Here is a 14,083-nt window from a genome sequence, read left to right on the forward strand (position 1 = left end):
GGAGTCCGAGGTGTGTTGTCGGTTCCAGGGGGCCGGACTGCCATACTTGTTTCAGAACGGCACAAAGGGCCACGTGGGCAAGAAACTGCCGGGGTCCAGATGGAATGTTGTGCTAGAGTCCGTAAAGGAACGCAGTCGCCCTTCATCGTAGAGATCGCCTATGTGCAATAACCCACCCTCTTGCCATATGCGAAAATCGTATATCTGCTTAAGATCATGTATCTGGGGTATTTCCCATATTGGGAGTTTAGGCGAATAGGGGAATGGGTGTCATCATCGTTGAATATAGCGAGTCCAAGTTGTCCACGATGTACACATCAGCAGCCCTATGTCAGCTATACTTTCATTCCGCCTTAGGAACCATCGCAGTACTCCCATCTCTTTCATCTTGTGTCGTACCATGGTCCACTCTACTGATTGACTACCTGCCAGCCAAGCCATTACCCACTGCAGTTGTGCCGCTGCATAATATCGTTCCATATCGGGGATCGCCATACCCCCTTCAAGCATTGGGTACTGTAACACATCTAGGGATACTCTTTTGTGTCCTGAACCCCATATAAGCGTTCTCAATAGGCTGCGTATAGTGTTGAAGAAGGCCCTTCCGGGCGGCATTGGTAGCACCAAGAACAGATAGAGCAATCTAGGGAGTACCAACATTTTCGCAATCGCTGCTCTGCCCATATGAGAGAGGGGTAGTCGTGTCCATAAGGGTAATGACCCACGGATAGAGGACAATGCTTTGCTATAGTTGCCTTCTACTAAATCCGTTTCAGTCAGGTATGCATCTATGCCCAAATAGCGAAAACTCCCAGTTACCCATACTAGTCTCCCTTGCGTGGGCGTTTGGTTCAACGTATCATCTGGCCTACCTAGGGGGAACACACAGGATTTGCTCCAATTTACCCGAAGGCCTGATAATTCACTGAATTTGTCCAGTATCGTGTATAAACCAGTTAAAGCGCTGTCAGTCTTCCGCAAATAAATTAATACGTCATCGGCATAAAGAGATGTAATATGCCACCCACCATCCACCCATAAGCCCCATTCACTGTCCTTCGTCCGCAGGCGCGCTGCAAGGGGTTCCATAGCTAGAGCAAAAAGTACTGGAGACAGCGAACAACCCTGTCTTGTCCCTCTTTGAATGGGGAAGGGGTCTGATACATACTGGCCAGTACGGACTCTAGCCTGGGGCGTAGTATAAAGCAGTTGTATACACTCTAAGAATTGGGGACCTAGCCCGAAGCATCTCAGCATCCACATCAGGTAAGGCCAACCTATCGTATCAAACGCTTTTTCAAAATCTAATGAGACCGCCACTGGGCTGCCAGTACCCTTGGAAACCGCATCAATGATGTGGCACAATCTTCGAGTGTTATAGTAAGTGGCCTTGTTTGGTTTAAATCCATTTTGATCTGGATGGATTAGAAATGGAAGTAGAGGGAGCAACCTATTTGCCAGTATTTTACTCAGGATTTTATAATCGATATTGAGCATAGAGAGGGGTCGATAAGAGCTCACTTCCAGAGGGTCCTTACCGGGCTTGGGAAGCACCACGATGAGGGCCTCATTCAGCGAGGTGGGAAGTCCCCCTCTTCGATATGATGCCTCATATAGGGCCAGTAGCCGAGGTGCGAGACGGGTCTCATATGTAGCATAAAAGTCAATAGGCAACCCATCTAAGCCTGGGGTCTTCCCTCTAACCATTTGTTTTATTGCCAATTGCACTTCATCAAGTTGTATGGGTTGTTCCAAGCCTTGCTTCTGTTGCTGTGTAAGGGTAGGGAGGGGGAGATTGTGTAGTATTGGGTGACAGTCAAAGGTAGTGGGAGTCGTTTGTGCCGTATATAAGGTTTTATAATATTGAACAAAGGCCTTGTTAATTGCCTCCTGAGTGTTGACAACCTCACCTCTGCCATTCCTGATCGCACCCAGCACCGTTCGAGGTACCTCGGAGCGTAACAGCCAAGCCAGCATACGTCCTGGTTTGTCCCCCTCCCTGTGCTGTTGAGTCAAATATTCTTTATAATATAATTTCCCAAGTCTATCTAATTCCTCTCGATATTGCTCACGCTGAAGTGTCAATGACCGTCGCGCTAAGGGATCAGTTATAGATGGTTTCTCCAGCTGACATATTTCCTGTTCAAGGTTCAATATAGTACATGTAAGGGCGGTTTTCGCTCCCCAGGAGGAGGTCATACAATGACCTCGTACAACCACCTTCATTGCATCCCATTCCACTCTAGTGTCTCCCACCGATCCTTCGTTGTGTTGAAAGTACTCTGTAATAGCTGTGCCTAATTATATTCTATAAGGCGCGTCCTGTAGGGCTTCCACTCTCAGCCTCCACATCAGTATCTTTGGTCTGGGCCGCCCCCATTTAAAAACCACCCGAAGGGGGTTATGATTGGATAAGGTCCTACCCAAGTATTCGGAACTACGGATAGTAGGCCACATAAATGGGTCACAGAAAATATAATCCAATCTCGTATGTATGTGATAGCCTGGTGCATAGTATGAATATTCCCTATCTTTAGGATGGTGTAGACGCCAGACATCATGTAGACGCGTAGATTGTGTTTGGTAGCGTGTAAACCAGGAGTGTTCGGTAAGGGAGGAGTCGATCCATCTAGATCTGTGTTTTGGATACAATTGAAATCTTCCCCCCATAAACTAGGAGTGTTTGGGTCTTGTAGTAAAGTCTGGGATAGCTCATTAAAAAAGGATCCTTGCATGGTGTTAGGACCATATATGGAGGTTAGAAGAATGGGATGATCATCTAAGTGACCCTCCAACAGAACATATCTTCCATCGTGATCGATATGTATCTTAGTTTTAATGAACGGTACCTCTGGCGCTATCCAGATTAAAGTACCTCTAGCATATGAGGAATAACCAGTGTCATAAATCTGACCTCTCCAGCGACGGGCAAGCTTTGATAGTTCTCCCTTTGTCAAGTGTGTCTCTTGTAGGCAGGCGAAATGTACCCAGCGACTCCTAAAATAGGAATATATTCTGTATCGCTTAATGGGATTACCCATACCCCGGATGTTCCAAGTTAAGATAGTATATTCAGTAGCCATTATTGCCTAGGTTTTAAAATTCCATGAATCCTGCGCCACCCTCCCCCCGATCTCTAATGTCTGACCCAACTATGGCCCTCCCGATCACCAAGCATTTACATATATTAACAATGAGCAAAACAACTCCCAGAGCCCAGCCTTGATCAGAAACGGGTATCATGCCAAAATCTCATAAACATACTTCTAGAAAATATAAAACTGTGATATATATATATCCATTCGGTGAAAGCACTCTACTTAGCGTTCCTTTCTTTAGTGGGGGCCCGGAGGGGCCATAGGGCAAGCAGGAGTCTGCACTGTGGACCCCAGCGCATCACAATGAATCTACGTCTCGAGCCTCGGGAGATCGCACAATCAGGCGGTGCACGGCTCTGTGGTGTGGGGATCTACAGTATCCAGTAACCCCATTTACTCGCAAAATATCTACATTCAAAGATCATCTGCTAAACGTGGGGTTAGTGTCGGGCCCTCATCATCCAGTGATCCCCGCGAGGGCGGCGGGGTCCATGTATCATATTCGGAGGGAATCTGAGGGTTCTCTGTTAAAGCATAAAAGGAGTTAGTAGATATCTGTGATGCTTCTTTTATGGCTTCCGTCTGTTCTTTAACTGCTTGGGCTCGGGAAGGTCTCACTTTACTAGATTTTCGCTTGCATCGCTTCTTATGTGGAGTCAACCAGGTGGGATCTTCTTGATGGTCCGGAGTCGTGTGCATTAGTCCCTTCGCATGCAGCCAGGTCCACGTGTCTTCTGGCGAATGGAAAAGTCACGTCGCCTTGCCATCGATCACCCGACGTTTTGCAGGAAATAGCAGCGCATATTTATAATGCAATTCTCGTAGATGCTATTTCACCTTAGCAAAGGAGTTGCGTTGTGTTTGCACTTCAACTGTGAAATCTGGGTAGGCTGAGACTTCTGCGCTTTCGTGCCGCCACAGGCCATTGGATCGGGAGAGTTGCAGAATTAAATCCCTGTCTCGAAAATGTAAAAGTCGAGCTATTATAGGACGTGGAGGTGCGCCCGGCCGGGGGGGTTCTGTCTGGGACTCTATGGGCTCTTTCAATGGAAAAGAACTCGGAAGGATTTCCGCCCAATACAGTATTAATCAGCCATTGTTCCACAAAGAGTTCCGTTTTGGGCGTTTCCGCTCATTTGTGTAAAGCTGTCAGTTCCAGCTTCACTTGCGCCATTTGAGTCTGCAGGTCCTGCACCGTGGGGAGAATGGCTGCCAGCGAAGACTCTGTTCCCTCTACACGGTCTGTCAAATTACGATGATCCACTCAAAGTAAATTAACCTCTGAGGCTATTGCATCAATCCTCAATTCCAGTGATGTTTTTGTATGTAGTATGGCTTGTAGAACTTTATCAAATTGAGTGAAGTGCGATTTGAGCGTGGCTTTTAATTGTGCCAGCGTTTCCAGCGCTCCTCCTTCCTTCAGAGTGTGATCCAGGTCAGGCCCTGTATTTCTGGAGCTCTTAGTTTTGCCCATCATTTCGGATCTTCAGGGGGCACTGTTAATGGTTAGAAAAATGTTCAAGGAATAGTCAGAAGGCCCCAAAACGTGTTGTGGGATATCAGATATATGGGCTTGTAGTCCTAACTACGTTCCCAGATTTCCCCAGTTGAGCTACAGACCAAAGCTCATGAACAAGTCACTTTCACACTACAGAAGTCATATAAGGTACCTCAGGCCACTAGGGGGGTATCACAGTATAGCTCCTTTGAATTATGGATGGCTGTTTAGGCCTGTATTTCGGGAGTGTTCCCAGTTGACTGCCTCACTCGGGGTGGTAGTCCTCACATAGCAGGCGATCTCCCCATCTGCAGTGGATTTACAGGAGATGTCAATCTCTAAGTCTGAGCATCTCTTTTGCAAGCAAATCTCAGGCCGAGCTCTTACCTCACCGTTGCGGGCCCAGCAATCATCGAATATTACTGCCGCCGCATCGATGTGCCGTGGAGGCGGCTTGGGCCTCCGCAGCCCTTCCGATTCAGGTTCCTCTGGTGCCGCCGTCTGCGCTGTCGTCTGTTGTCAAGCTCCGAGGGTTTCTCTGTGACTGTACACTATGTCACGGCCGGTATTCTGGTCGTTCCTCTCCTCGGATCAGCAAGCGCGCCTGAAGGCTCTGGCCCCTCCTCACGGTCCTCCGATCCCCTCTCACGCTCCTCGGCGGGTGCTCACCTCCACGCTGGTGACCGGGCGGTGCTCAGCACTCGCGTCTTCTGCGAACCGCTGCTCGGCCACTCCCAGCAGCAATACGGCACACTACGGGCAAGGCCCGACTCCGGGGCCTACGGGTTCGCAGCCGCAGCTCCACCGTCGGGTCGTGTTAGGCGCCCTCGTCGCCCCTACAGGTGTCGGAGTCTCTGTAGAGCCACCACTTAACTTCTTACATGAATCTCCTGAGGCTCGGATCGCTTCCGACACGGTATCAGGATATCTCCTTCGGGGCCCTCACTGAGCTCCGATTCAGGCATCCGCTCCAGCCGCCATCATGGGTCCACTCCCCATCGTCAACATTTTATCGACCCCATACTCGGCCCCACAATCTACTTTCTCCTCGGCGACCTCAACTAACACATCGACAACTGCAACAACCACAACACCACTTCCCTGCTCGAGAACCTCACCACAATAGGCCTCAAGCAACTGGACACCCTGCCAACACACATCGCTGGATACACTAAACCACATTTTCTCCACCAGCAACAACATCACCATTGACAGCACCTCCACCCTACACTGGATCGACCATCCCTTCATTCATTTCTCCATCACCACACCTACCGTCCCACTCCGCTCCCCATGTAGGAAATGAAACCAGATCGATCACGGAAGAACAGCTCACCAACACTGTCAGCAAGTCACCTCTTTCCCTCGTCACAGAGGCAAACATCTCAGCACGGAGCTTCTAAATATGGATCTCCGAATGTGCTAACACCCTAGCACCGCTCCGACCTCAGCTAAACACAGCCTCAATAAAGCCAGCTGGTTATCCCCCACACTCCAGGACTCCAGGCGAACCTGTATATCGCTAGAAAAAAGATGAAGAAACAGCAAGTTCCTGGAAGACCTTGCAGCCTTCAACTCGCCATCGAATCCCACCACCACCTTATAAGGTTCACAAGGAAAGCCGCCCTGCAGAACTGTATCAGTGCCACCGCAAACAACACCAAAGAGCTTTTTATCGTGGTTAAAGAGTTCGGCAAACCCCAATCGGAAACTGTAAACATCCCTCCACCTCAGGATCTCTGCGACAGACTAGCCACCTTCTTCCATTGAAAAATCTAGGACATCTACGATAGTTAGGACCACAAGACCCTCTGAGCTCACCAACAACCCTCCACCTCGGATCCTCTGAACATTCACAGATCCTGCACTGCTGAACCACCCTCACCATGGATGAGACCCACTCCATCATGAGCTGCCTACACTCCGGAGCCTCTACTGATCCCTGACCTCTCCACGTTTTCAGCAAAGCCAACACCTCTATCGCACCCGAGCTCCTCCACAATCTTAACTGCTCCATGGAGTTGGCTACCTTCCCCGAGGACTGGAAGCACACTGAGATCCGCCTGCTTCTAAAGAAACCCACAGCCGACCCCTTGGACCTCAAGAACTACCGCCCCATCTCTCTGCTGCCTTTCCCAGCATAGGTCATCGAAAAAGCCATCAATGCACAGCTCCACAAACACATTAAGGATAACAACATCTTGGACATCTCCCACTGAGGCTTCAGGAGCAACCTCAGTACATAGACCACCCTCTTCGCTGCTACATATGACATCTGCTTGCTCCTCGACTGTGGCCAAACAGCAGCCCTCAACCTATTGGACCTACCGGACATCTTCGGCAAGGTCTCCCTTCACACCCTCTGCTTCAGACTCCATGCAGCTGGCATCCACGGAAAGACCCTATGTTGGATACGCTCCTTCCTGAGCGGCAGAACACAAAGCGTCAGACTCCTACCATACCTGTCAGAAACTACGGAGATCAACTGCGGAGTACCACAGGGCTCCTCCCTGAGTCTGACACTCTTCAACATTTACATGGCCCTGCTCGGGTCCATTGTCAGGATTCATGGATTGAACATCGTCTCCTATGCTGATGACACCCAGACTGACTGAAAACCCTACAACTACCTAGAAGAATTTCCACAACAGGATGGAAGCTGTATGAAGAAGAGCTGCCTCGAGTTCAACTCTCACAAGACCAAGATCCACATCCTGGAACCCTCCACATCAGCCTGGGATGACTCATAGTGTCCTGCTACACTCAGCACCCCACCCACCCCAACAAACCACGTATGCAACCTTGGCCTCATCCTGGATTCATCGCTCACCATGACCCGCAAAGTCAACTCTGTTGCATCCTCCTTTTTCCACTCACTCCAGAAGATCTTCAAATGGATCCCAAACAACTGCTGCTAGAAAGTAACCCACACCCTAGTCACCAGCAGACTCGACCATGGCAACGCCTTCTATGCCGGCACCACCCAAAAGAACCTAAAGAAACTACAGCACATCCAAAACGTCACTGCCAGACTCATCTTGGCCATCCCCGCCGTAAACACATCACCAGACACCTAAGAGACCTCCTCTGGCTCCCTGTCAAGAAAAGGATCAACTTTAAACTCCTCGTCCACGCATACAAGGCTCTCCATGACTTAAGACCCACCTACCTCAGCCACCATATCTCCTTCTACTCCCCCACCAGACCTCTCCGCTCAACAGGCACTAGCCACGTACCCCGCATACGGAAGATCCTTCTCCTACCTCGCAGCAAAAAGCTGGAACACCTTGCCTTTTCATCTCAGGCAGTCACCATTGTTACCTCAATTCAGGAAAGACATTAAGACCTGGCTATCTGACAGAAACACAGAAGGCTGACCCCCCTAGCAACTTGAGACGCATACAGGTGAGTAGTGCGCTCTAACATTTTTGATTGATTGATTGATTTGGTGAACCAGTCATTTTTGGTGCCCACCCAGCCTCCTCCTGGGATCCCCTTAGTAGCACCTGGCAAAAAAAGCCCCTCATCTCCCCATAGCTCCTCTCTCAGATGCATTCCATTCGTTTTAAAGCGCTAGTAGGGCTGGCTTTGCTAATCCACTCAGCTATCCACATAAAATACAGATCTGCTCTTTGCAGTAGGTATATTAACCCTGGCGCTACCTTATGGTGAGTCAAACTGCCACTAGGCAAAATTCTGATCTCTTTCTCTCTCTAACAAGAACATTAATCATAAGTGTAATCTTTAAATTTGTATTGCTGCCTGAAAGCTAGACTCTGAAGGAAATCTGTAGCAGGTGCTTTTAAATTTAAACACAGCACCTCCCCCAGAGGTCAGTGCACCTCTCCAGGTCAGCACCCAGTGCAGCCACACTGGTCACTCTCAGGGGCGGCTCCTTTGCTATGTCGAAGGAGAGTTGTCCCACTGGCAGAGCCAGAAGCAGAAAAATAAAACAATAGTTTACTATTGTTTTATTTTTCTGCTTCTGGAACAGCCAGCAGTGCAGGGAGGGGTGAGACAGAGCCACAGGAGGCGGTGGGGGGAGGAGTACAGAGTGCACCTAAGTGCGCATGTGTGTTTGGCCGGCTGTCTCAGGCCGGCCAAACACACATGCGCACTTAGGTTTCTCCAGTCCGGCTGCGTTTTTTTCTTATTTTTACCTTGTGTCCGTTCCCCACCCCTCCCCTTGAGTTATGCGGCAGCCACCGCTTGTCACACTGCCCTGAAGCCAGCATGCATTAACAACCACTTTTCTGGCTACTCTGTGATTCCGCTTCTGAATCTTACAGATTGAGAGCCAGCCCGGCTCACACATTACTGGCTATTTTGTGGAAAGCACTAGAAAATTCACACACATATTTAATTTCTCAGATTGAAGGTTCTCTGATTTGCTATTTCACAGTTGACTGATGAAAAAGCAGGTTCTTTGGGAAAAATAAATGCTAAGTTCTTGGTGAGGCAACTGATGTGTAATCAAAATGTGGAAACAAACGATTATGTTTGTTGGATACATAAAGTTTGTCTCATTCAGTTATGCTCTGCCTGGGTTCAAGTGCTCAGGAAAAGGCTATAATTTAAAATAGGCGTTAATATACATTTCATTGTAATGGTGACTTAAAATGATTTAGTTTTTGTTTTTTAAGGGCCCACAGTGTGTATGCATGTAACTGCAATGATTTTTAATCAGTTAGTACCCTTAAGATGTTATATTTTTGTATTTTATTTGTATATACCAGTTTCTGGGCTATATTTCCCCACTGCTGCTTAACTTGAACATTGGCATGTCACAAGCTAGAAGCAAATAGGAGATTCTGAGGGTCATACCAGGACTAGCCCGAGCCACTGGGTGAATGAAAAAATCAGCAGATTTTTTTGTTGGCCAGGTCGCTCTGAATAACAGGCGGTTTGGGTAGCTTGACCTGCTTCCTGTAGACTAGGTTTAGCCTGACAAATTACTGACTGTCTTCCCTGCCTGCCTTTTAGGGAAATCTCCTGATCACCTACTACACTTGTCCTTATCCTGTTTTGAAAATGTGTTAATCCAACATAAATGTTTTGTTAAAAAAATTATTTGTCTTCTATACAGGATGCTGATACGGAATCAGAAATGGACTACAGTGAGGAGGAGACTGAAGATGAGAGCCAGGGTGATACTCTAGACAAGGCCCCGAATTACCGCAAATCTAAGTTCATTGAAAGAATCACAGCCATTATCGCTGGCCTGAAGATTATCTTCGAAGCGCTTTTTAACACAGCTGGAAAAGTGGTGGCTACACTGCTGCTGGGCCTCTCAGGTACTGTCTAAGGGGGTATCTGGTAACTAACTTGTGGCTGTTGCAGTAATCTGTGGAAAGGGACTTTAGATGCACCATCATTTATTCTACGAAAGACATGCATAACTATAAGAGACTTGGCCCTGCCTGGCATTCAGGTTCACCGACTTAGCTCCGCACACACACTATGACCCGATCAGCATGGAAGCACTCTTCATGGCAGCTAAACCTGATGTATGGGATCATCAGCTTACATCCTGCACACAGACAATGACCTGACTGGTGCAGCAACATTTACGGCTCATTTCATGTCAGTCCTCCTCTGGCATACAGTCGTCTCTAACTTTTCCCTCAAATGGGACATAAGCCTATCATTGCAGAAGCCGCTTCCTCACACCTCGCTACGGGAATCCAATTGACAGATTTACCCACTCGACCTGAATCTCTCCAGTGCACTCCTTTTCTTCATCGGGCACACTGGTGTTCGCAGGGAGGCAGGCACTGGTGCTCCAGGTTCCAGCAGCAGGTGGTTTTGAAGTCCCTGGGTGATGTTCCCTCACCGAGCTGGGAGACTGGCAGGCCTTGGCCTTCAAAGCTGGCAACAGGCAGAAGTTTTGCAGGGCTTCTCCTCAGCCGATTAGCTGCTTGACAGTTGACAATTTTGGGAGACGTGAATTACCTTTTTCATAGTCCATTTCGGAACACCAAGGCCCTCATTCTAACCCCGGCGGTCTCAGACCGCCGGGGCCAGGGTCGGCGGGAGCACCGCCGACAGACCGGCGGTGCCCCGCAGGGCATTCTGACCGCGGCGGTTTGGCCGCGGTCAGAAAGGGTAAACCGGCGGTCTCCCGCTGGTTTACCGCTGCCCTTAGAATCCCCCATGGCGGCGCAGCTTGCTGCGCCCCCATGGGGGATTCTGACACCCCCTACCGCCATCCTGTTCCTGGCGGTTCGCCCGCCAGGAACAGGATGGCGGTAGGGGGTGCCGCGGGGCCCCTGGGGGCCCCGCAAAGTATTTCAGTGTCTGCTAAGCAGACACTGAAATACGCGACGGGTGCAACTGCACCCGTCGCACCCCTGCAACTCCGCCGGCTCAATTCTGAGCCGGCGTCCTCGTTGCAGGGGCATTTCCTCTGGGCCGGCGGGCGCTCTTTTGGAGAGCGCCCGCCGGCCCAGAGGAAATGTCTAAATGGCCGCCGCGGTCTTTTGACCGCGGTGCGGTCATTCAGCGGCGGTACCTTGGCGGACGGCCTCCGCCGTCCGCCAGGGTCATAATCAGGCCCCAAATGTGATTTAGATTCTGAGCCTTTGAAGTTTATGTTTGGGGTCTGCTTCCTTTTGAAGTGCCCTCTCCTCTGGCCTGCTCTTTCTCTAGAAAGCAGTCTGTCACAGCAGAAGCAACTCCAAATCTGATAGTCCCACAACACAGGCCATGCTCTGCCTGGATGTCAGCCACAGTGATATATGTATCAAAAGGATACCCCATGGCCTCAGCCCTACTCAATATGATTTCCTTATGGCCCCATTTCCTTTCTTAGATGTATCCAGGTCACTTCCCAGTGACCTTTCTGAATCAAAGTGCCCCATTTGAAGTATACTGAAGAAGTTGGCTCTCCCTTCCTCCAGTGTGTCCCACCAAGTCTCAGGGGAATGCAGAATCCTGTAAATCTGTCTGGGGGTGGATTCCTCTACCTCCCCATGTCCCTCCAGTTTAGCCCTGGGTCTCCCAGAATGCAACCTAGAATTGTCCATGTATTGTACCATTCACAGGTGCACGTACACCCAGCACATGCATATAAGACACTCACAGCACAGAAGTGTACCTTACCATTCACAGGTGTACATACAACCAGTACATGTATACCACGCATGCACTGCGCAGCATTCCAGTCTAAACCATGGTAGGCCAAAGGTGAGTTAGGCACACAGCAGCAGAATTTGAAATGAGTGAGCCTGTAATCCTCATAATAATGACACAGGTAATAGGAACCCATTTCTCTTACTGATGACTACATGGTATGTTGCCACCACTGTGCTCATACTGTTTAACTTCTGGTAAAGGCAGTAGCCTTTCACCACTATGAGGGTAGCTCTTTTGGCACCCCTACCAGTCCAAAAGGATAGCATTTTGTGAACAAGGCTTATTTCATACACACAGGTGTGATCTGTATTCTCCCATGACAACAAAAATCAGCATTAGGGATCCAGACATCATTACAGCTGGGGCACTCACAGCGCGGGTGCACGTCTATCACCATTCGAGCAACTTTTACATCCCAACAGGACCCCTCTCAAATCAGAACAGCCCAAATCAACTCCTAATCTGAAAGGTTCAGTTGACAGATCTGTAAAACTGTCAGGAAAAAATCATTAGCATTTCTGTGGCTTAATCTAGCTCTGTGTTCCACTACAAAGTCTAACCCTTGGAAAAAATAGACCATCTTAACAAACTGGGATTCTCTACCTTTATGCCATTATCAATTTCAGTTGCTTATGATCTGCTTTCCCCACAAACACAGTGCCAAACAAGTAAGGCTGGCATTTACACAAGGGCTACACTATGGCAAAGTACTCCTTAATTGCCACCCACTTCTTTTCTCTGATTAGTAACCTCTTACTAATAAAGGCTAGTGGACCCTCTCTACCTTTGTCATTCAGTTGACCTAATACCGCTCCAACTCCTTTGTCAGTGGTATCCTTTTGTTCAATGAAAGGCCTGACTATAATCAGATACACTTAGTACAGGTACAGTGCGTAGTGCCTTCTTCTGTTCCTCAAATGCTTTCTAACACTCCTCACTTCATATTTCTTTCCTATGCTGCTTCTATGAGATCAAAGCAGTCAATTGGGCAACTACAGATCCATAGTTCACCACAAAGTTTCTATAGTATTCGGTGAATCCTAAAAAGGCCCACATATCATTCTGCGTAGTAGGCACCTCCCACTCCATCTCAGATTGAATCTTGTCATCCAGTGGGCAAGTCTTCCCATTCCCCACCTCATGCTCAAGTTCTATTACAGACGACTGCCCCACCTGAAACTTGCTTGGCTTGATAGTCAATTTTGCCTCCTGTATCCTAGCCAACACCTCTGCTAGTTGTCTCAGATGGTCCTGCCATGAATTGCTGAACACCACAATGTCATACAGGTATTTCCACTCAGAATTCTTCTATCACTGTGAGAACATGGTTCAACAGGTGATGAAAAGTGGCAGATGTGGTCTTCAATTTAAATGGAATCACCTTGAAATGATGTAACTCCTCTGTTGTAGAAAAAACAGTCTTCTTCTTGGCATTTGGTGCTCAAGCAATCTGCCAATACCCACTTGTCAGATCCAAGGTGTCCAAGTACTTTGCAGCACTTAACCAATCTACATGCTCAACCGCTCTTGGAATTGGATAGGCATTGGTCCATAAAGAACCACAAATCAGCAGGCACTTGCTTCGGCACTAACACCACAGGACTAGACCACACACTGCGAGATCTCTCAATGACCTTCAGGTCCAACAGTTTGGCAAATTCCACTTTAGTGCATCCTTGAACCCTGTCAGACATTCTGTAAATCCTGCTGTTCATTGGCAGCCCATCTCCTGTGACTGTGTCATGCACACAGACAGGTTTCAACCCCGAGTCAGCAAAAAGAGGTTGGCAAACTGTCCCAGCACCTCTTTATGCTCCCTCTGCTGCTCATGCTTTAACTCAGTGGCTAGATGAACCCCTTCCGCTGTGCCATTCTTTTTGTCACTATGCAGCAAGCCAGGAAGAGACTCACTGTCTTCCTTAACTTCCTCTGTCATATCCATGACATTCACACTGTAATATCTTCAGAGGTAAGACTTCAGCCTGTTCAGATATAACACCCTTTAGAGTTCCTTTGTAGCACGTCTGTCTAGCAAGTAGTTTGTACTACCCTGAATAGCCCACACCATTTGTCCTCCAAGGCCCTTAGTACAAACAGGCTTTAGCACCAACATCTCCTGACCTTCCTGATACCTAGAGTAGCTTTCCGGTCGTACCACTACTGATATATTTTGAGTGGCAGTCTTCATTCAGAGCAGTAACCATTGTCCATTTTCCTGTCACAACAGACAAGGGTCCTTTTTCATAGGAGGTACTAAACTTCCACCCGGAGTGTCTTTCAGTAGGACTTTGTCTCCTTACAGTAGTGCCCTTCTGGTAGTTTTCTGGCAATTGGTTGTTGCTGCTGTTCTTTT

At 48.5% G+C, this 14,083-nt stretch overlaps 1 protein-coding gene across 2 annotated transcripts in view; it reads left to right on the top strand.

The window, feature by feature from the left end:
• Positions 1 to 14,083, top strand: part of LOC138303899 (piezo-type mechanosensitive ion channel component 2-like) — a 733,706-nt gene that overhangs the window by 58,122 nt on the left and 661,501 nt on the right. For both annotated transcript variants that reach the window (XM_069243434.1, XM_069243435.1), the window contains exon 6: positions 9,683 to 9,890. In XM_069243434.1, the coding sequence (XP_069099535.1) occupies positions 9,683 to 9,890 (208 nt within the window). The remainder of the gene's footprint in view (positions 1 to 9,682; positions 9,891 to 14,083) is intronic.

The sequence above is a fragment of the Pleurodeles waltl genome, chromosome 7 (genome assembly GCF_031143425.1).
Source record: "Pleurodeles waltl isolate 20211129_DDA chromosome 7, aPleWal1.hap1.20221129, whole genome shotgun sequence".
Lineage (NCBI taxonomy): Eukaryota > Metazoa > Chordata > Amphibia > Caudata > Salamandridae > Pleurodeles > Pleurodeles waltl.